The sequence below is a fragment of the Lindgomyces ingoldianus genome (assembly GCF_010093535.1).
Source record: "Lindgomyces ingoldianus strain ATCC 200398 unplaced genomic scaffold BDR25scaffold_20, whole genome shotgun sequence".
In the NCBI taxonomy this organism is placed as follows: Eukaryota; Fungi; Ascomycota; class Dothideomycetes; order Pleosporales; family Lindgomycetaceae; genus Lindgomyces; species Lindgomyces ingoldianus.
Window position 1 is genome coordinate 1,073,971 of NW_022985181.1, and position 20,651 is coordinate 1,094,621.

General features: G+C 50.8%; 8 protein-coding genes across 8 annotated transcripts; 5 read left to right on the top strand and 3 right to left on the bottom strand.

The window, feature by feature from the left end:
• Positions 1-85: 85 nt before the first annotated feature.
• Positions 86-2,807, top strand: BDR25DRAFT_263610 (mitochondrial heat shock protein-like protein). The gene is made up of 3 exons (XM_033686829.1): positions 86-212; positions 268-466; positions 526-2,807. The coding sequence occupies exons 1-3, from the start codon at positions 186-188 to the stop codon at positions 2,337-2,339; spliced, it is 2,040 nt and encodes a 679-aa protein (XP_033546517.1). The 5' UTR covers positions 86-185; the 3' UTR covers positions 2,340-2,807.
• A 73-nt stretch (positions 2,808-2,880) lies between these two features.
• On the bottom strand, positions 2,881-3,816 carry BDR25DRAFT_263612 (uncharacterized protein; the record flags this gene model as incomplete). The annotated part of the gene is made up of 2 exons (XM_033686830.1): positions 3,180-3,816; positions 2,881-3,146 (listed from the first exon to the last, which is right to left on the bottom strand). Exons 1-2 carry the CDS (start codon positions 3,673-3,675, stop codon positions 2,881-2,883), a joined length of 762 nt encoding a protein of 253 aa, XP_033546518.1. The 5' UTR covers positions 3,676-3,816.
• A 314-nt stretch (positions 3,817-4,130) lies between these two features.
• On the top strand, positions 4,131-6,307 carry BDR25DRAFT_334863 (putative ARF GTPase activator). Its single transcript, XM_033692968.1, has 5 exons — positions 4,131-4,264; positions 4,341-4,476; positions 4,551-4,734; positions 4,794-5,638; positions 5,743-6,307. The coding sequence occupies exons 1-5, from the start codon at positions 4,196-4,198 to the stop codon at positions 5,958-5,960; spliced, it is 1,452 nt and encodes a 483-aa protein (XP_033546519.1). The 5' UTR covers positions 4,131-4,195; the 3' UTR covers positions 5,961-6,307.
• A 2,570-nt stretch (positions 6,308-8,877) lies between these two features.
• Positions 8,878-11,255, bottom strand: BDR25DRAFT_288636 (nucleolar GTP-binding protein-like protein). The gene is made up of 5 exons (XM_033688403.1): positions 11,144-11,255; positions 11,027-11,089; positions 10,843-10,971; positions 9,137-10,790; positions 8,878-9,080 (listed from the first exon to the last, which is right to left on the bottom strand). The coding sequence occupies exons 1-5, from the start codon at positions 11,215-11,217 to the stop codon at positions 9,039-9,041; spliced, it is 1,962 nt and encodes a 653-aa protein (XP_033546520.1). The 5' UTR covers positions 11,218-11,255; the 3' UTR covers positions 8,878-9,038.
• A 726-nt stretch (positions 11,256-11,981) lies between these two features.
• Positions 11,982-13,716, top strand: BDR25DRAFT_356416 (uncharacterized protein; the record flags this gene model as incomplete). Its single annotated transcript, XM_033695629.1, has 12 exons — positions 11,982-11,996; positions 12,037-12,103; positions 12,148-12,255; positions 12,295-12,407; positions 12,468-12,650; positions 12,680-12,737; positions 12,772-12,817; positions 12,873-12,898; positions 12,925-13,192; positions 13,308-13,515; positions 13,582-13,645; positions 13,676-13,716. The coding sequence occupies 12 exons, from the start codon at positions 11,982-11,984 to the stop codon at positions 13,714-13,716; spliced, it is 1,197 nt and encodes a 398-aa protein (XP_033546521.1).
• Positions 13,717-15,189: 1,473 nt separating this feature from the next.
• On the bottom strand, positions 15,190-15,600 carry BDR25DRAFT_304389 (uncharacterized protein). The gene has a single exon (XM_033690198.1). The coding sequence runs from the start codon at positions 15,470-15,472 to the stop codon at positions 15,257-15,259; it is 216 nt and encodes a 71-aa protein (XP_033546522.1). The 5' UTR covers positions 15,473-15,600; the 3' UTR covers positions 15,190-15,256.
• Positions 15,601-15,799: 199 nt separating this feature from the next.
• BDR25DRAFT_304390 (class I alpha-mannosidase) lies at positions 15,800-18,126 on the top strand. The gene has a single exon (XM_033690199.1). The coding sequence runs from the start codon at positions 16,225-16,227 to the stop codon at positions 18,088-18,090; it is 1,866 nt and encodes a 621-aa protein (XP_033546523.1). The 5' UTR covers positions 15,800-16,224; the 3' UTR covers positions 18,091-18,126.
• A 463-nt stretch (positions 18,127-18,589) lies between these two features.
• Positions 18,590-20,646, top strand: BDR25DRAFT_263624 (uncharacterized protein; the record flags this gene model as incomplete). The annotated part of the gene is made up of 2 exons (XM_033686831.1): positions 18,590-19,626; positions 19,690-20,646. Coding segments are annotated over exons 1-2 (1,803 nt in total), but the record flags the coding sequence as incomplete, so codon positions are not given.
• Between the last annotated feature and the right edge of the window lie 5 nt (positions 20,647-20,651).

Consider the following 20,651-nt stretch of genomic DNA (forward strand, 5'->3'; position numbering starts at 1 on the left):
GGCGCCGCTCGGCTGCGGCAAGTTCCGCGGCTCTAGAAATTTCTCTCCACCATCTCTCCTGGCGAAAGCTCCATCCTGACTTTTCATCATAAACGCCCTCGCCTCCATCAATTCTCTTCCCCCTTTGTAGTCCCTGCTGATTGCATCCTCCTCTGGCAACAGCCCCCCCTCACATACTCGCAATCATGCTATCCTCAAGGTTATCACGCACCGTACGTCCACGTGAGCTCTGCAAGCTCCTGCTGCACACTGACCTCGAGCCACCAGTTTCTGCCGCGGGCAACATCCGCTGTCCGGCGCGCGCCTGCCATTAGATCTCCCTTGGGATGGTCATTTGTACGCGGATATGCCGAGAGCTCTGAGGAGAAGGTGAAGGGCTCCGTCATCGGTATCGATTTGGGCACTACAAACTCTGCAGTTGCCGTCATGGAGGGCAAGACGCCGCGCATCATCGAAAACTCCGAGGGTATGTCGTTTGGAGGTGACCACCCATTGCAATAGTGCCCCTGCTGACAGCTTCAATAGGTACCCGCACAACGCCGTCCGTTGTCGGCTTCACCAAGGAGGGCGAGCGTCTCGTTGGTGTCGCCGCCAAGCGCCAGGCCGTCGTCAACCCAGAGAACACCCTCTTCGCCACAAAGCGTCTCATCGGTCGCAAATTCACTGACCCCGAGGTGCAGCGTGACATTCAGCAGGTGCCGTACAAGATCGTCCAGCACACTAATGGCGATGCATGGCTCGAGGCACAGGGACAGAAGTACTCGCCCTCCCAGATCGGTGGTTTCGTGCTCGGCAAGATGAAAGAGACTGCTGAGGCCTACATGGGCAAGAATATCAAGAACGCCGTCGTCACTGTCCCCGCCTACTTCAACGACTCCCAGCGACAGGCCACCAAAGATGCCGGCATGATCGCCGGCCTCAACGTCCTCCGTGTGGTCAATGAGCCCACCGCTGCTGCCCTTGCCTACGGTCTTGACAAGGCTTCCGACAACGTCATTGCCGTCTACGATCTTGGTGGTGGTACTTTCGATATTTCCATCCTCGAGATCCAGAATGGCGTGTTTGAGGTCAAGTCAACTAACGGTGACACCCATCTTGGTGGTGAGGATTTCGACATCACCCTCGTCCGTCATCTCGTCCAGCAGTTCAAGAAGGAGCAAGGCATTGATCTCAATAGCGACCGCATGGCTATTCAGCGAATCCGAGAGGCTGCTGAGAAGGCCAAGATTGAGCTGTCCTCCTCCCTCCAAACCGAAATCAACCTGCCTTTCATCACCGCCGATGCTTCGGGGCCCAAGCACATCAACTCCAAGATGACCCGTGCTCAGCTCGAAAAATTGGTTGACCCACTGATCTCCAAGACTGTCGAGCCCGTCCGCAAGGCCCTGAAGGATGCCAATCTCCAGCCCAAGGACATCCAAGAGGTCATTCTCGTTGGTGGCATGACCCGTATGCCCAAGGTCACCGAGTCGGTCAAGAGCATCTTCGGCCGTGACCCCGCCAAGTCGGTTAACCCCGATGAGGCTGTCGCTATTGGTGCCGCTATTCAAGGTGCTGTTCTTGCTGGCGAGGTCACTGACCTCCTGCTCCTCGATGTCACTCCCCTCTCTCTTGGTATCGAGACCCTGGGCGGTGTCTTCACCCGTTTAATCAACCGAAACACGACTATTCCCACCAAGAAGTCGCAGGTCTTCTCCACCGCTGCCGACTTCCAGAGCGCCGTCGAGATCAAGGTGTACCAGGGTGAGCGTGAGCTTGTCCGTGACAACAAGCTGCTGGGTAACTTCCAGCTTGTCGGTATTCCCCCAGCACACCGTGGCGTACCACAAATCGAGGTCACCTTTGACATTGATGCCGATTCCATCGTCCACGTCCACGCCAAGGACAAGTCTACCAACAAGGACCAGTCCATCACCATCGCCTCTGGATCCGGTCTCTCCGACGCTGAAATCCAGAACATGGTTGATGATGCCGAGCGCTATGGAGAGCAGGACAAGGAGCGCAAGAACGCCATCGAGGCCGCTAACCGCGCCGACAGCGTTGTGAACGACACCGAGAAGGCCCTGGAGGAGTTCGAAGACCGACTCGACAAGGCCGAGGCCGAGAAGATTAAGGAGAAGATCGCCTCGATGCGCGAATTCATCTCCCAGAGCCAGTCTGGTGAGGGTGCCGCGACCGCTGCTGAGATTAAGGAGAAGACAGACGAGCTCCAGAACGCTAGCTTGAGCCTATTCGACCAGATGCACAAGGCTCGATCAGAGTCGTCCAGCAACCAGGAAAACCAGCAGCAACAGCAGCAACAGCAGCCTGGCGAAGGTGAGGGAGAGAAGAAGCAGTAAGCTCTTCGCTGCAATCTATAGTCAAATCTCCATTTCTCCTTTCTACGGTCGGTCTATCTTCGCGGCACAAATAAAAAGCAGGCGTCATTGAGTTGCATGCATTACGGTCTTGGGGGGTCTCTTAGACGTGTATAGTTTTTCTTCCTTTTGTTACCCACGATTGTACCTATACCTCTCGTCTCTTCTCTTCACACACTCTCCAGCGCCATCGCCAATGTTTTATTATGTCGGTTTTCCTGCCGGTTGGTTATGCCTTGAATGAAACGGGGATATCCACACCAGGAAGGTGGAGTCTTTTTGGGCTGGGCGGGAGATATTACCATCTCTATCCTTGCAACACTGTCGCTACATATGCAGGGGTCCGAGGGTGGGAAATGGTGTAATTAGTGGAGGGAATGGTTGATGAAAGACAGATAATTGTACTATAGCAGGGACGTGAGATGTTAATGTCAATCCTTCTCCGCTCTTAAAGCGATACTCAGTGAACTTTCTCAAAACTGTGATTGAATAGAGAAGTTGGAGTCACTGGATGATCTCCCCGCTAATCGAAAACCTGATAATGCGCATCCACAGGTTTCTTCCCATTAATCGTCAACACATCCTGCGGACATGCGCTCATAACAACTACAACATTCCTCTCCGCTTTCAAACACACATAATCGCCCGGCTTCGTCACAGGCGCCTCGAAACTCACACCTCGTTTGGCGCCCTCGCCGTCCGCCGTAACAGGAATATTCATAAATAGATTGAACGGATCAGGAACCCGGCCTCCGAGACTTGATTGTAGGGCTTTCAATCCCTCCACCACTGCTACTTCCCCATCCCCACCCCCACCCCCACCTACGTTAGTGGTTGATAGCCTCGATGCTAGGGCGTCCAACGCATCCCAACAATTATCCGTGCACGACTCGTGGTATCCTTTTACTCCCAATTCACTATACCGCCATCTATCACACGCCGCAATTAACGTGTCATGAACACCCGGACTACTGTCTTCAACCAGCGTTACCATGGCAGCGCGCTTCTGGGAAACCAGTGTGTCGCCTACGCTGGGAGTGAGTTTACAGAGCGTGGCGCGGGTGTGGCTCATGGACATGAATTCTGGGGCGCTGGCCGCAGTGTTGGAAGTGGTGGTGTAGTGCATGGGAGAGGTAGGCGTGGCGGAAGGGAACACGGGTGCCGAGATGTCGGCTTTGCTCACCGTGGAAGTGGGCAGAGCGAATGCCCATGTGTCCACGACCTGGTTACCATGGGTATTGATAATTTTGATGGTCTGGGAGGTACGGACGAGGGTTGCGGCGCCGCGGCGGGCGGGAATGGTTTGGAGAGGGGGCATGGTGGGATGATGGGAAGAGAGAAGTTAGGGGATGGATGAAGGTTAGGATAGTGGTAGTGGTAGTGGTAGTGGTAGTTATAGTGAAGTGTCTATAGGTTAGATATAAAGTGAGAGGGTCTTATGTGTCTAGGTATCGCATAGGGCGTATGAGAGGAAGATAACTGCCCCGATGTGGATTCTTGATTGACTAGTGCCGCCATGACGATGGTCTGTATCTTATTAGTCAAGCTGGGGATGATAAGTGACAAGACACCGTTAGAAATTTCCGAAGTCATCACCTCTGCATTCCGATGCCACTCAAAGGTAGCGCAAACGCGTCTTGGTAACGGCAGGAGCGAAAGCGAACAGATGAAGTCGAGTTACGCTTAGTCAGATAATTTCACGTGATATTCACCCTGGGCACGGACCGGCATTCAGATCGCCGCCGATTAAACGTTATTTGACACCTTTATCCCCACCACGCAGGTAGTTCTCCTATTCTTCTTCCACACCCGCTTCCCCCCATATCCTAGTCTCCGCCATGGCGCTGGCCACGAAGACGCAGTCACAGAACATCTTCACGAAATTGAAAGCAAAGCCCGCGAACAAGGTATGTTGAGTAAAGTCCCGCCAGAAAGGGGAGGGGCGGAGGGCGGTCAGAGGGAGTGGCTAACAGCAGGGCATAGATATGTTTCGACTGCGGCGCAAAGAATCCAACATGGTCGTCTGTCCCCTTCGGCATCTATTTGTGTCTCGATTGCTCGGCCAATCATAGAAATATGGGCGTGCATATCTCGTTTGTGCGGTCTACTAATTTAGACAGTATGTTTTCCCTGTAACCCATGTAGAGCATATAATGGAGCGTGAGAGAGGGGGAAGCTGCTGATGCGATGCAGTCTGGCAATGGGACCAACTCCGGATCATGAAAGTCGGCGGCAACGAAAGCGCGACAAAGTACTTCCAAACTCATGGCGGTTCGGCGGCTCTTGCGAGCAAAGATCCGAAGACTAAATACACGAGTAATGCGGCGAATAAGTATAAGGAGGAATTGACAAGGCGCTGTGTTGTCGATGCTAAGCAGTATGTCTCGCTTCTCCTCTCGTCTTCTACGCACTTGTTAATTGTGGGATGTGTGTCAGATATCCCAACGAAGTCGTAGTAACAGACGCCCCCGAAACTAACTCCTCGGGCACCAACACCCCCGCCGGTGAAAATGAAGATGACTTCTTCTCTAGCTGGGATAAACCAACCATCAAGCGCCCCTCCAACCCACCGTCCCGCACCGGCACACCTCTCGGCTCTCGAACCGCGTCTCCCTTCCTCAATGCTCCTGCAAACGGCAACGGCACCGCGCGCCCGAAATCCCCTCTCTCTGCAGCCGCTACCGAGAAGAACACAGCTACCACACCCGCCGCGATCCCTTCGACCAAGCCTGCGATTAGGAAAACCGTGTCTAGCACCGCCCCAAAGAAAAACATCCTCGGGGCCAAAAAGAAAGGCCTCGGAGCGAAGAAAGTCGTAGCTGTCGACGGCGGCCTTGACTTTGAAGAAGCCGAACGCAAAGCCCGGGAGGAAGCTGAGCGTATCGAGAAACTGGGCTATGACCCGGACGCCGAAGCCGCCGAAGCCGCAGCCACCTCAAAGGCCAAATCCGTCGAATCCTCGTCCATCATCGCACCCACCCCTGTGTCCCCACCACGCGGTGGCTTTGGCTCCACCAAGCCCGAGCGCAGCAGCCAGGAGATGGAGAGGCTAGGCATGGGCATGGGAAGGCTAGGCTTTGGACAGGTCGGTGCGACGAAAGCCGCTGCTGCGCCTAAGAAGATGGGCGGCTTTGGAAGCACGAGTAAGCCTGCAGCAGACGACTCTGAGAAGTATGCAAGGGAAAAGTTTGGCACGCAGAAGAGTATTTCCAGTGATGAGTTCTTTGGTCGTAATGCTTATGATCCGTCGGCGACTTCGCAGGCGAAGGAAAGGTTACAAGGTAAGCTTCCCTTTCGTTCTCCATTACCCATTCCCCCGCCCCATTTCAATAGTACATACATATCACATATTACACTCATATATATATAACTTACACTTTTACAGGCTTCGAAGGTGCCACAGCAATCTCCAGCAACGCCTACTTCGGCCGTCCGGAAGACGACATCCCCGACGACGACTACGGTGACCTAGAAGGCGCCGCGAAAGACTTCATCCGCAAATTCGGAGTCACGGCTGGCGATGATCTCGAGAACCTGACCAATCTAGCGGGAGAGGCTGCCGGGCGGTTGCAGGGTGCTATACGGAATTATTTGAACTCGTAGGCTGAGGTTGAAAGCGGTTTTGTTCAGTGACAGGGAGTCGGTACAGTATGCGGGGGTGTAGGAACAGGGAGTCAGGTTCTAAGATGACTTTGCTTGCTGTGAGTCGATGAGGAGTGAGGTAGATTGCATGGTCGTGTGGTGGCTGGAGTTTAGGGGATGCGGTATCATTGTGATGTGAGACGACGCGGCTTTCATGGGAGGCTGGTTGCTTGGCTTAGTAATCGAATCAGCATTATCATTATGAGTATTGGATGAGTGGATGGTTCCGTGGGCTTTGGCTTACTGCTTTGAAGATAACTTTATTTCAAGTGCTCTAGGATTTAGAGGCAACAATAGGATAAGATATGAAAGGACATTCTTGTCCGTTCATACTTAGCGCTAGAAATTAGGGGATTCCTAGCCTAGTGACACTCTACGCGTGGTTTGGGTTGTTATGGGCAGGTGCGATGGTGATAGTACTAGCGGGACCATCATAAGCACAACGATGCTTTACACTCACTTATATCCACTCGCCTAGAGTCTGACCTCAAGATACATCGAGCATCACGCATTCCAATACAGACAAAACGCATAATATAGAATGAACCAGCCGTACCATGCACCCCGCTCTCCCCTCAAAACAAAAAATAAACGCCAGCAATCGCCTCCCAACCCCATTCGAAGCCCCCAATACACAACGCAACCTAGCTTTTCTCTCCTCCAACCTCCCCGCTATCTCCGGCTCCCCGGTCTCCCTTCTCCACCCCATTCACCCTCCTCATCTCTATCCTTCCCTCCATCTCCCTCTGTTTCTTCATCCTGGTTGTCCCTGGTCAACTACCCTATTCTAAAATACCTCACTATCCATGCGCCTAAATACTAAAATATCAAATGCAAAAACCCTGCTGCTGGTATCATTCCTAGAACTTAGATCAGGAATAGTCGCGAACGTAGGAAGAATGAGATTCCTAGGAAAGGGGAGTTCGTTTGGCAGGAAGAGGATGAAGGCTGCGGTTGTGAGGATTTGGAGGACTAGGAGAAGGAGGAGGCCGGTGTACCAGGGGGTGGGGTGTGAATGGGGGGTATTGGGAGGGTGAGGACGAGAGTGGGGTGGTGGGGGATGTTGGGTGATGGAGGGAGGAGGGGAGAAGGGGTGGTGGCGGTGGTAGCGTGGAAGGGCTGCTCGTTGCGGATGGGGAGAACGAGTCTGTATGTGTTGTCGTTAGGCAGGTGGAAGTATGGTGACAGCAGCGGGTTAGCGACATGCTGCAGCACGCTGAGCTTTGTGCATCCGTTAAGTCTTCTTGCTCACCCACGCTTCCATTGGTACAGCGGATCGAGGACAACCGTACCCCTGTACCCCCTTGCTCTCCCCCCTCCTTCTCAACCAAACCAGCATCATCATAAGCCTAGTGCTGCGCCTTCGCCTCGTTTTCCAGATACACCTGCGCCATCGAGAGCAACGGTATCAAGAGCAGCATCAATGGTAGTATCTGCCCAACCGACTAAAAATCCTCTTCTAGCACATCCTCATTCGCGCCGAAATCCTCACCATCTGTATTATACGCTGCAGAAGCGCGTGTATCGTAGAGCTTGATATCCCCAGGCGATGGCAAACACGAGCCATAGAATTCAGCGAGCATAGATTCCAGGACATCGAAGAGAGCGCGGGTGCCCACGAACACAGGGAAGACAAAGGGATATGGGAATTTGTAAAACGCCGCTCGGGGACCTACAGGATGGTATTTGATTTCGAGGGACTGAATGAAGTGCTTCGTATATGACCCTAGCACCGTGCGATAGTATCGTTGAGAGAATTCCGACGTGGGATTGAAGAGTCGGATGCCACCACAGATGTATGAGATCCCGACGACTAGCACCGAGAGCACCTTTGACCAGACCTTAGGTCCGCCGTGGGTATACGTATCCAGGGTGAGTTGCTTGGAGTAACACACAGTATTGAGACTCGGATAGAAACCTCCCCTCTCGTGAGCTAGATCCAGCCAATTATGACTTCCGGTCGGCAGCAGCGCCACAATCGGCATTAAAGCCAATACCTACATAAAACACACTCTTATAATCCTCAGACTTTGATTCGTCTCAAAATACCTCTGTAAGAAACCAACGCCGATAGGAACGTGAATGACGAGAACCAAGCCACATACATCAGCATTTGCCAATGGTACGCCGAGATCCCGCACTTTCGCTGCGGATAACAGCTCACGAGAATAGCAAGCCCGGTTACAAGTTGCGCGTCGCTGATGATGAGAACGGATTTCTCCACTGCGTATTCGAATCGTCGGGTGGGAGTTCAGACGACCATGTTTCGTAGAAATGTGAGAGTACAATGCTCTACGGGACTGACGAGTTCTTTCCCACTCAGACTTCGCCGACAGAATTCATAGACTGTGATGTAGTGGAGGGTGAGCAGGGCTAGCGTAAGATATGCCGTGATAGAGAATCCGAGAATGGCCTGCCCTCATTTACTTGACCCACCCGCCCACCAAATAAAATAACCTAAGGGGCTAACTTACCCCAATCCTAGAAAGTTCGGGATTCGGCAGTAATGGCAACACATGGTGCAGGCCCTTTAGATTGTTGAGGCATATCCAGTCGCAATCAGGCTTCTCGGAGTGGAAGGCTGGGATTTGGTTCCATATTTGAATCTTCCGAAGCGGTGGAAGATATGGAAGAGAGAGTGGCCGAAACGTGAGGACTGAGCTATTGGCGCCACCTTGCAACAATAGAGTGTGTGAATGAGTAATGGGTGGGACGCGGCGATGGAGATTGAGGATCCTTGGAATGGGATATCTGGAGTTTCTATTGGGGGGAACAACGTAGTTTGCGGACAGATAGCGCCTTCCTCAGTCACAACATCATAAATAAGTCCCACATTGCTTACATAAATTGGAAGATGACCTCTATCGTCGTCTAATGTGTTAATATAAGGGGACTTCGACTCCTACAGAATGATTGACCAACGTCCTGGTATCTGCAGGCATTCCGAAGTTAAGACCAATTACCTGCACCTTAAACGCCGTTTCATGAGCCCCAAAAATGTGTGAACCTCGAATATTGCACAATGGACACATATCACTTTTACCGCCTATTGGTTTTTCCGATCCCACGTTTGCCAATAGTCTACGTCATGAATTAGAATCTCTTTCCTCGAACGCTTCTAGAATGAGAAAACTTACCAAATGCTTTGTCAACGAGCCTGTCTGGTGTCGGTCAGCTTCACCTTGTCTAGCCATCCTGTTCATCTTCTTCTGGGACAGCTTGGCCAGTCTCTCTGCGTTGGATCGAGCGGTTTCATTAGTGACACCGTCAATCCTCCTGTTTGTGCTCTGGCTCCTCGCCCTGCTCTTCGCCCTCTCAAGAGCAGCCTTGGGGGTATCGACCTCCATTGCATCAACGTCCACGCCCTCAGATCTACCCCGCAGAACGGTTCTGCCGCGACTTTGACTCCGTGCTCTTGAGGCAACCTTGGAGGCATCATAGCCAAGGCTTTCGAGATGAGATTCCATCTGAGACAGCTTCTTTGACTTGGCTGTTCTTGGAATGACCGCCCTGTTCTTGAGACTTTTTCTCATCTTCGCTTCGTTTCTAATGAGTTGCCGTTTCTCCCGGATTAATTCTGCCTTGTACCTAATGTCTGCCTCCTCTGCATCTTCGAGCTCTTCTTCGGTTTCATAGAAACCTTCCGCTTCTAATTTCTCCTCTTCGGCCTCTAGAGCTGCGAGCTTGGTTTCAATGTCGGGATCGATGAAGTCGTAGACGTTCCTTCCTTCAAAGACTTCCGGGATGCGGTCTTCCTTCCACTCTGGGTTATCGAGAATATAGTTCTTGCGCATGTTGAAGTTGTAGACACCTGGACCTCCATTCTGCTCTTCGAGGTCGCGCTCTAGTGCCGGCCGATCCGGATCATCCTTGTCATATTTCATCTTGTTCTTCACAGCATCTGGAATAAATGTCTCACGGACGACGCCGCCCATAGGCTGGGCGACGTGGATCCTCCTCAGAAGATCTCCCAGTCGTCCAGTTGGCTCACCTGAGCTATTCGTTCCAGTTTTGAGCTTCTCTGCATTGCGTACAGCGAGCAGACGGTCACATGCGGAGTTTCGCACTTGCATGACGCCCTCAGTAGTTGTACATGACAGCTGGAGCAGCTCCACTTCGCCAGATTTAAGCATGCCCTGAAGCTGTTCTTGAGTCGCCGGATCCAGATCTTCAGGTCGCATTAGATCAATTTTGTTGATGACGATGAAAACCAGTTTATTGGCGAAAAGAGGTTTGATACTGTGGAAAAGTGCGATTTGGGCCGAAACCGAGTATCCGCATTGCTCACTTAAGTCCATGAAGTAGAGGATCGACGCTCGCAAATGTGCAATAGCGCAGATACTCTGATGCTCGATCGTGTTCATCTCCTCTAGAGGGTGATCCAGAATTCCAGGGGTATCTATCGCCTGAAAGCGCAGCATTTTATAGTCGAAGTGTCCTACGAAGAGGGACTTCGTTGTGAATGCGTATGGCTGAATATCCACATCCGCGCGTGAGATGTTCTTGAGAAAGCTTGACTTGCCGACATTTGGGTATCCACAAATGACTAGAGTCCGAGTATTGGGGTCGATGGAGGGTAAGCGACCAAGATGCTGTCTCACTTGCTCCAGATACACCAGCGGATCCTTCAATCGCTTGCAGATGGTGGCCATCCGCCCCAAGGCCGCGCGCTTGAGCTGCTTGCACTGAAACAAGCTCTGCCCATATTTGATCAGTCGGACGTAGTCCCGAGATACGGCTTCAATAAGAGATTTCGCGGTGTTCAATTGGCCAAGAGCGATTCGGAAATGACTGAAGCACTTTGGTTAGTCTCTCCATATCCATACATGACAATGATACATACTCTGCATCATATAATGTGTTCAGTAAGTCGCGGTGGAACGGATGGATATCCTGGAGGCGGGGAAATGCTTGGATGGTGCCGGACAATCGTTCAGTGAAGGTTTCGGATGTGTACTTGACTTTTCGGGTGCTGGAAAATTTGGTGAGATGGCAGCATTCAAAGTAAGAGGGCAATGAATCCTTACTAGAAAGCTCTTATACGACTGATCTGGAATCCAGCTCGAATCTGGGTGGGAAGACGCCGCTGACTGCAAAAATGTTAGCCCCGCTAACAGCCCTGCAAACGAAAGCGATTAGCATACGTTCGGGACAGTACAATGTCCAAAAACTCCTGGCTCGTAGGCACTACAGGGATGTCCTTCCACTGCGTCTTCATGGTGGCAGCTTTGTGAGGGAGGTGGAGCAGTCGTGGTTGTGCTCGTGGTCGCGAAAAGCTAATCGATAACTGCCGCACAGAAATTTCTAGGCTTGGTTCGGCGAAATCTTGGCACGGATAAAAGTTTGGCCGAGGAGGCTGTTCCAAATCCAGCTGGGCCTCTTTCGGTGTCACCCATCATCATTCACTTAATTTGGCCATACGCGAAATAGAACACCTATCGGCCAAATGTATGTAGAAATGCTAAGTGCTAACAATTCTGAGCAAAATAACTGGACATACTGACTCCTGAAGATGTTGCATCGTGATGCTGATGCTTGTGTTTAGCCTCTGGTTCTCCAACCTCTAAAGAGTGATTGCTAATATGAAGGCAGCAATCGTCCCTCACTGCCACATACGACCATAGGATCAAGAATGACAGCGCTTCCCGTTAGCTAAGCGGTACTTAAGCTTGATACCGGCGGATTAGTAGCTAGGTGGGTGACTACTGGCGAATGCCTGCTGTCGTATGTTTTTGTTTTTTGTTACTGTTGCCCATGGAAGAGGGATAGCGAGGACAGTAGTAAGAGATTTAGAAACCTAGGCAAACTTTCCCTTTCGGCACCCTACGAGGAGAGTGAAAGCATTGAGCGGAAAGCACTTTGGAAGAAGCATCGGCGGAGCGGTATGATTAGCCCCGTGCCCACGACCGATAAAAACCTACGTTAAACCTGATAGAAATAATAAAGCTGATCCTCTGTGATTTATACTTAACGCTTAACGCTATGGGCAATCTTGTGGTCTACTTGTGTCCGTGTAAGGGCGCAATTGATTCCGGAGGATGACCGGCTGCAACAGTACCCTTTGACCCAAGATCTAGATGAGCCCCCACCAATCTTCAAACAAGGTTGAGGACATGCGTGCTCGTGTAATGCAATTGGGGACATCGAGGTTACACCAACGGACTTCGGCAAAAAGATATTTTAACTTTCAGACCCCAAAGGAATCACCAGGATGGACGAGGTACTCAAACGGGGCTATCAAGAATTTGGGTGTGTGGTAAGTGCGTATTTTTTTATTATTGTAACCACATCCTAGGCGCGACGGTACGAAACTGCCAATTTAATGCCAACCTAAACATATATCTACGCTCTTCTACTCTGAGTCGTCTTGCAGCCACCTGGAATCCCCTGGTTTTTATACTTCCGACTGTCTACACCTCTACATCTAAAACGCCGCCCCCAAGAAGATACTTGAGTTCTATTGCGTAGGCCTGGTATATAGCGACTTCTCTATCTCCTTATTCAGCCAACACCTACAAACAATTAAACAAGACGAAGCCTAATATGATGTATCACGACTCTCCCTACCTAAATTTCCGATGCACCCAAACAAAACTTTGCAATATTTGTCTCACCTCCATTCAGCCCCCCGCCCCCCGCCCTCTCACGCCCGTGATCTTTAGGCCACCTGCAGTTTGCAGTCACTGCAGCAGGAGGAGCTTCATCGAAACCCAAGCAGATGCATGCGAGATGCATCTAGTACCTTTTTAGACGAACAACATCCTTCTCCGAGGTGATCCGGCTCATGTTCTCACCTTATTCGGGTATGACAATTTATAGTGATACTCCGCATTAGTAGAGTCTTTGTTGGATTGGGAGGCCTCATGGTGTGAGTGTGCGATACTTCGAGTGTAGAATAGGTGAGGCAAAAGTAGATCGTTGTGAGTATGGTTCCACGGATTCTTGCATGTGTGCGTGAAGAGAGGATGTATAAAGGAGAGCGCTTTCCCGCGAAATCGAAGACTGGATTTTTCTCTCACCATCTTTCTAGACTTCATAGAAAATCCAAAACCTTCTGTTCCAAGCGTCGCTATGCTTTCTCCAGTCAAATCAGTCGTTCTCTCCCTCTCATTCCTCTCCGCTTTCGTCGCTGCTGCTCCTGCCGCGGAGGCTGACGCTGGGGTTGAACTCACTAAGCGTGGGTCTTGGGATGCGTAAGTTCACCATCCCTTTGTAATCCCCTTCCATTTCCCCTCGCTCTCATCTCGCTACCCTTCTCTCCCTCTCTTTCACTCTTCTCTCTTTCAAACTAACTGCCCCTTCCCACAGAATCGTCTACTCAGGCCCGAATTGCAACTCGGGTAGCGCAACAAAAGTCCATGGCGAAGGAGGAGGATGCTACCATCCCGGAGGCCAGAGCATCAATATCCAGTTAAATGGAGGGTGCAAGTGGAAGAGTTATTCTGGAACAAATTGTGCAGGGTCGAACAAGGGGCTTGGAGGCGGGTGTAACAAGGTCACCTTTGGATCATATTTGGTGACGTGTTAGGCAAAGTTTGGTTAGGGAAGGATGCTAAAGGGTATTGAGGATTCCTTGATATAGTGGCTGGTGGCTTGGATGCTAGAAAAGGGACACTCTTTCAGGATGGTGATGGATTTTGGAATTGGTGAGAAGTAAAACCCTTGCACTCGTTTAGCCTACTGGCCTCCTAGACACAATGAAATTATGGAAATTTAAACGGAAGGGGTATCTTTACGAAAGTAAAGCCCAATCAAAGTAAACCCGAAAGATGGCTAAACTTTAGGCTCGTGTCAAACCTAACTCTTGAAGGCTTCGGTCACCATGGAGTTTACTTTAGTGCCTTGTTTCACAAAGCTCCAGCTCCCTTTCTCGCACCTACTGAACCTATTTAGGTCAGTACGTTGGTTGACGTTCCTCTAGGGCTCCCCTTTAAGCTAATGCATCCATAAGGAAGGAGCGACTGCCTCGTCAAAGTAGTTTTCGTAGTTTCCGTTTCGTAGAAGACGTCTGCCCATAGATCATCATCAAAACCAGTTCCAGTCTCCGGCAAGCGCTTACGACCCGTTCCGTCGGAATTGCAAGACGAAATAAGCAGCGACCAGGATGTCAGCCGTAAACCTATCTGTTCCAGTAAGGTTTTACCAGTGTCCATTACCCAAGGGATTCCCATCATAACCGAATCGTCCAAGTAACCACCACCTTTATGATAAAGGAAACGTTTTCGTAAAAGCGTTTCCCGCTTGAGTGTTGGATGAAAGAGTCGCATAGCTCTTGCAATGTAGCTCCTTTCATCACTGTAAGCAATTCTAGAAACGCACTGGAGAGCCCTTCTGCCCGCGGAATTTAACATACTCCACCCCCTCAGGTGCACAATACATGACTATCCCGTACGTCGTCCTGTCCTAGGTCGTGCATCATTCGAGGCCTGACAAATTAAGGGAGATGTAACAATTTGTCAAATATACAGTTGTAAAATTAATCAAGATATTGCCCGGCTGTATATCACCAGATGAACGCAGTGTCGATGGCCAATGCGTCTCAAGGCCTTGATCTCCCTTAAATTTCTTAAGTGGGCCCTTATTGAGCATTGTTTCCTTCTGAACCGCTTTCTCATAAGCATGTGCTTACCGAAGAGACTCTAGCCTTTATCGACTTCACTATTTGGCTACTTTCCCAATATGCCCCTTGGCCCAAATGGGAACCTACTGCTGTTTCCGAAACTGTTACCTCGAGTTTATCCGCCTTAGTCAAATGATGGATTACTTTTCTAAAACGATGGCATGAAAAGGGACTTACTCTCTTGGAAGATGACAATCTTTAGCGACCAGGAAGAAGACATCGGAGGACCGAGTTTGCAGAGCTAACCGACGGTGCGCAGTGGATCGATTAGCTGGATGACGGTGTGTATGCAAGGAATGGTTGCTCAGTCTTAATCTTCGTCCTTCAGACAGTGAGCTATATTGAGGCACTCATCATCAAAGCATGGCTGGCTAAGATGACGCCGAAGGAGGGGGAAAACAAAATCCAGAGGTCTTTTCGAGACTTTTAACATATTCGTGCTGGTCAGCCTGCCCAGAATGGGGGAGTCAGGGACGAGGAGACACGAGGACGGCAAAGACTTAGGGTCGTTCAAATTTTGCGCGCGCGGTTCAAGGGATTGGAAAGCGGCTGGACGAGGTAATAGCATAGGCGGTTCATAGAAATATCTCCAATACCAGCTAAGACACTTGCTACGATTGAGCATCTTCCGCTGATGCTAGACGGCCTGGGAAACATGATTGAGAATACCGCGTGACGAACCGGGCTTCGCCATGACACGGCTTCCGGAGGGTTTGGTTGGGTCCCACTCGTCCAGACTGAAGGATGGGGATGTTCTCATGGAACTGGATGTCGCGTTAGGGACTAGATCAGCTAGGGCATTGCTGATGATGGGCAGACAGGGGAGGAAAGAATGTTGCGGGCAATATAGCATTTCTGTCCCTTCCAAGGCCCAGCAATAATTGAGCGGAGAGTTGTGAAGGTCCAAAGTATACAAACAAGGTTCTAGAGTTGGACTAGAAGGCAGTTGTTGAAAACTTCTCGCAAATCAGGATACTGGCGATGGTTGTGGCATGAGTTGGAGCTGAAGCATAAGTTGAGGTCAGTTCCACAGCTGATGGCTGCTCGGCACCACTTGCCGACCCTGACAGGGATTGGGCGGTGCAATCAAATCTGCAGCCCAAAGCGCGAAAATTAAGCTGCAATTTGATCGTCGCTTCTAGTGGCTCTGCTAAGCGTCTGAATCTGAACACGTTTCGTGGAGCTCAACCGTTCTAAGAACATCGCCATCTATCTTGCAGAAAACAACCCCGAATACCATAGTGGCACAGTGCTGATTGTATGCTTGCTGATGGGCGCCCGTGGGCAATGCCTCGTACTTTCTTGGCAGCTTAGACTTGCTGGCTAGCCGCCCCTTCTCCTTACAGGACTGTCTCTTCGCGAATGTGTCCTCTCCTTTCACTCTCCTTCAGCCATGACAGGCGCCTGAAATTCCTATCTTTCTGCACTATTCATGGTGCATCTTATTACGCCGTTCTTTTCACAGTTCGCTCCCTAGCCTGGCGGCTTGCCCAGGCGTTTGCTGGACTCGAAACGGCTCAACATTAGATATTCGCTCTCGCTCACACAGCTTAGCCACCGCATTCCTCCATTGCATGTCCACCTTCTCGTCCTACCTTGCGCACGATGGTCAAGATTAAGGTCCCGCGTAATGGCGCCTATCAGCCCTTGTCCCGCCGTCATTCGAGGAATCTCGTCTACGCTCTGATCGCCGGTCTCGTCATCGGACTCTACTACCTCTGTAATGGCCCGATTGACCCGTTTGCCGTCTCTTTCGAAGAGCATCAGGCCTACATGAACGACCGTGCTCATGTTGACGGCTTTCTCGCAAAAGGTTCTTACGATTGGCGAAAAGCGCCCTTTCATAACAAGCCTGAATCCTTCACTCCCCTTCCCGCCGGTAAACCCCGAACCCTCCCTCCAATCCAATTCACCTTCACAGATGAATCGAAATCACGGAAAGACATGAGGGAGAGATATCGTGTTGCGGTTCGAAACGAATTCGAGCGCAATTGGAACAGTTATAAACGGTGGGCTTGGACTCGGGACGAATTGATGCCTGTGACCGCAAAAGGGGTCGATCCTTTTGGGGGTTGGGGTGCTACCTTGGTTGACTCTCTTGACTCGCTCTGGATCATGGGGTTTAAGGATGATTTCTACGAGGCTGTCGCGGCCGTAGCTGCCATCGACTTTGGCAAATCAGAGATGACCACTATCAGCGTTTTCGAAACCACAATCCGATACCTTGGTGGCTTACTCAGCGCCTACGATCTATCTCATGAGAAGGTGATGTTGGACAAGGCAATACAACTGGGTGAGATGCTCTACCGAGCATTTGACACAACAAACCATATGCCTCTGGATCGGCTCGCAATCGACCTAGCAAAGAAGAATTTTGGTGTAGGATTCACGGCGGATAGCTCTATCTGCTTCGCGGGCCTTGGTTCACTAACAATGGAATTTGTACGTCTCGCCCAAATCACCCAACAACCAAAATACTACGATGCCGTTGCCCGAGTCACGGACCTCTTCGATCGTGTTCAAAACAGCACTCGCATTCCAGGACTGTTCCCAACTTGGGCCAATGCTTACCAACAGGATCTTTCATACGACCGTTCGTTTACGCTGGGAGCCATGGCCGACTCTTCGTACGAATACTTCCCAAAGACCTTCGCTCTTCTTGGAGGCTTGGAGCCAGTGTACGAGAAGCTGTATAAGGAATCTGCATCCATGATCGACGCCCACATGCTTTTCCGACCCATGCTACCTGATGGAGAGCCGGGAGAAGATATATTATATTGTGGTGACGTACACGCATCGGACCCGGAGTCCATTTCGCTAGATCCTGAGATGCAACACTTGACATGTTTCGTCGGTGGCTTCTTTGCTTTGGCAGGCCGTATCTTTAAAAACGACCGCCACGTAGATCTTGGCGCCAAGTTAACCGAAGGCTGCATTTATGCTTACCACTCGATGCCAACGGGAATCATGCCGGAAATCTTCAACGTGGTTCCATGCAAGTCACGTTCAACATGTCCATGGAACCAAACCATATATGAGGAACATGTCTTGAACCGGGCCACGCAGTACGATGGCGATTTCAAGGCCGCAATGGAGGAATTGAAGCTCCCGAAAGGGTTCACGTCTATCCGGGATCGCCGTTATCTGCTCCGCCCTGAAGCGATTGAATCCGTATTCATCATGTACCGTGTGACAGGAAACGAGGAATATCTAGAGCATGCATGGGATATGTTCACAAGCATCCGAAAGTATTCGACTACTCGCTACGCTAATGGACAAGTGTTGGATGTTTTGGATATTTCAGAGGACTCTGAGCCGGAGGACAAGATGGAGTCTTTTTGGCTAGCTGAGACTTTGAAGTACTTCTATCTCATATTCAGTCCGCCAGACATGATTAGCTTAGATGAATGGGTCTTCAACACGGAAGCTCATCCGTTTAGAAGGCCAAAATGGATCAAGTTGGAGGGTTAGCATTAGAAGGTGGTTTCCTTGTTTATGATACCCGCCACGAGCTTGCCGCTTCTGGCATGTTTCTTGCATAGCATTGCATGGAGTTTGGAGTTGTGGACGGTTTTAGCTGAATTTTGGTTGTCCGGGGCTGTCCGAGCTAAAAGTATTCCGTAGTGCATGGGCATTCTGGACGTGAATGCAAATCATTATGACTCTAGACGAATCTCGATATACTTTGCGTGAATGTTCAATCCTGCAAGTTACGATCCTTTTTGCTATTATCACTCAGCTGCGCCACACAGCCACAATTTAGCCTGGGCAATGACGCAGCGTTCACAAACCCGCGAACCCGAAACTTGACCACACCACTCCATCATTGGACACTCGCGCATCAATCCAGACTGTTCTAAGCAATGATCACGAGGGTGCGAGGGTGTGGCTGGGAGACACGACTGCTTCGTCATTTGATAAACCGAGCTGGGACCTGCACACGTAAACTTCTTTCCTCTACCCAAGGCAGCAGCATTAATGTGGACGAACTAAAGACAGATTGAGCAGAGGAATCTTCCACGTTCTCGTTCCCCATTCCTTGTGTACCACTTTTCTCATTATTCACGGATTTTTTTCCTATTCTCTTTTCAGTCGCCCGCTGTGACATTTGGCGGGAGATACGGCGACGAACATCGCCACCTTCGACCTTGAGCCTCCATAATGGACATCCCTCGCGGCCACGCTATGTTACCACTCGTAGAAGCAGACTTTCTAGACTTTATCTTCAACTACTATAAAGCCGAATACGCACCAATCCGCTCCTTCTTCAGCACCGCAACCGCCGACCCCCGCCAACCGCAGCGATGGGTTAGCATGGGTCACGAGCTGGCTCCTCTCTCTTTCCGGCCCGCGAACGCGCAGGCACAGAAAGATCTCGAATCTCTGGATTATTTTATTCGGCAGCGGAATCTTGATGCTGGATTTGTGAGGGGGATCGTGATTCGGTTTGCCAAGTATGAGGTCCATGAACGGCTCGAGAAGAAACTTTATGAGTCTTGCCGGCTGGATTTAATGGTTAGAAAGGCACTGAAGGAAAAACATCTTATTGATGCTTTATGGCCATCACCCACACCGAAGAACTTGGATAAGGAGTTGCTAGGCCAAGGTGTGAAAGTCAGGTCTTGGTATGGTGACATGTTCTCGAAGTACTTCAGGTATCTCCACTCCATCGATGACTTTGGACTCCGCCTGGAAGTTGATGCGAAGATTAAGAGCAGTGGAACATTGATGTTGGTACCTTTCGTCGACCACCTAGTCTTCGGTGCCGTGGATCCAATCATGCCTATCGTGGCTAAAGGAGCTGGGTATTCAAATGCGCAAGCCTGGAGACAGAAGGACAAGGGCAGGTCTTTTGGGGAGCCAGATCGATTTGAGATTCGGTTTGATGCCCCGGCTGAGATCACGGATACACATACAAAGAGTGTGGTCCGCCAGTGTCAATGCATGAAGTGTGGAACGAAGAGAGATGTCACTGTTGTGATATCCGTTGATCCTTCTCCTGGTCCCGTATCTCAGCAACCAACATCGGCACGAGGAGCATCAAACCCCAATATCTCGGCTCGCCGACAGACTTCTAAAACTGCTCAGCGATACAGCCCTGGATATTACATGCCTGGAGCCGAGGAGGCCGCTCCTCGACAGGCTGTTTCGCAAACACCGGCACAAAAGCAGCCACAAGATGCTTCCCCTGCATCACTGCCACAACAGAAGCAATGCCCCCGCTGCACATTCCTTAACCATGCTGACCTCACATCCTGCGAAATGTGCAGCGCTGACCTTACAGACTCGACGATCATATCAAAGCCGCCAAGCCCGGTCCTCACCTCCACGTCGAAAGCCACACACTCACATTCAGCATTGTTACCACCTCTAACAACACCAAATACCCAAACCAAAGATACGGATGTGACACGACCTGCCCCACCGAACAGACATAGCCTAAGCTCAACTCTATTCTCTATCTTCCCATTCTCGCAACAGCAGCAGACAGAGCACCACCCGAACCTCCCCAAAACTCAGCCCGCGAACCCCCAGGTCTCGAAACCAACTACCTCTGAAGGCGAGCATACCCATGAAGACCGCCCAACCTCAATACGCTCGCATAGCAAATACTCTCACAAAGAACCCGAACCCCTTAGTCACAATAAAGAAGAGCAAATTCAACAATCTGCCTTAAGTCGCGATGCCCATTCACCCCCACTCGTAGACCTCGACCCACTTCTCACCCTCTCGCAAGAACCCGAAATGACTATGATGCCCCTTACACCGCCCACAACTTCTTCTCAATCACATCTTTTCCCAACAGGCTTACCACAGAATCTCATGGATGACTTCGTGCCTGTGTCGCCGTCTTTCCCGCGGGATGACGAGGACGAAGATGCCGGGTGGGGCGAGATGTCGAGGGAGGAGGCGAGGAAAGATGATAGTGATGAGGAGGGTGGGGATAACGGGGATAACGGGAGTAGGAGAGTTGGGATGGTAGATCTTGATACCGTTGCTTTTGAAGAGAGGGGGGTTTGGGGAGAGGATGG

Excerpts from the sequence above, each read along its gene's own strand:
- BDR25DRAFT_263610 (XM_033686829.1), top strand. The coding sequence starts at position 186 with ATGCTATCCTCAAGGTTATCACGCACC. Across the intron at positions 213-267 it reads CCTCAAGGTTATCACGCACC|TTTCTGCCGCGGGCAACATC; the intron begins GTACGTCCACGT and ends TCGAGCCACCAG. Across the intron at positions 467-525 it reads CATCATCGAAAACTCCGAGG|GTACCCGCACAACGCCGTCC; the intron begins GTATGTCGTTTG and ends CAGCTTCAATAG.
- BDR25DRAFT_334863 (XM_033692968.1), top strand. The coding sequence starts at position 4,196 with ATGGCGCTGGCCACGAAGACGCAGTCACAGAACATCTTCACGAAATTG. Across the intron at positions 4,265-4,340 it reads AAGCAAAGCCCGCGAACAAG|ATATGTTTCGACTGCGGCGC; the intron begins GTATGTTGAGTA and ends AGCAGGGCATAG. Across the intron at positions 4,477-4,550 it reads GCGGTCTACTAATTTAGACA|TCTGGCAATGGGACCAACTC; the intron begins GTATGTTTTCCC and ends GATGCGATGCAG.
- BDR25DRAFT_288636 (XM_033688403.1), bottom strand. The coding sequence starts at position 11,217 with ATGAAGACGCAGTGGAAGGACATCCCTGTAGTGCCTACGAGCCAGGAG. Across the intron at positions 11,090-11,143 it reads GACATTGTACTGTCCCGAAC|TCAGCGGCGTCTTCCCACCC; the intron begins GTATGCTAATCG and ends ACATTTTTGCAG. Across the intron at positions 10,972-11,026 it reads AGTCGTATAAGAGCTTTCTA|CACCCGAAAAGTCAAGTACA; the intron begins GTAAGGATTCAT and ends CAAATTTTCCAG.
- BDR25DRAFT_304389 (XM_033690198.1), bottom strand. The coding sequence starts at position 15,472 with ATGCTATATTGCCCGCAACATTCTTTCCTCCCCTGTCTGCCCATCATC.
- BDR25DRAFT_304390 (XM_033690199.1), top strand. The coding sequence starts at position 16,225 with ATGGTCAAGATTAAGGTCCCGCGTAATGGCGCCTATCAGCCCTTGTCC.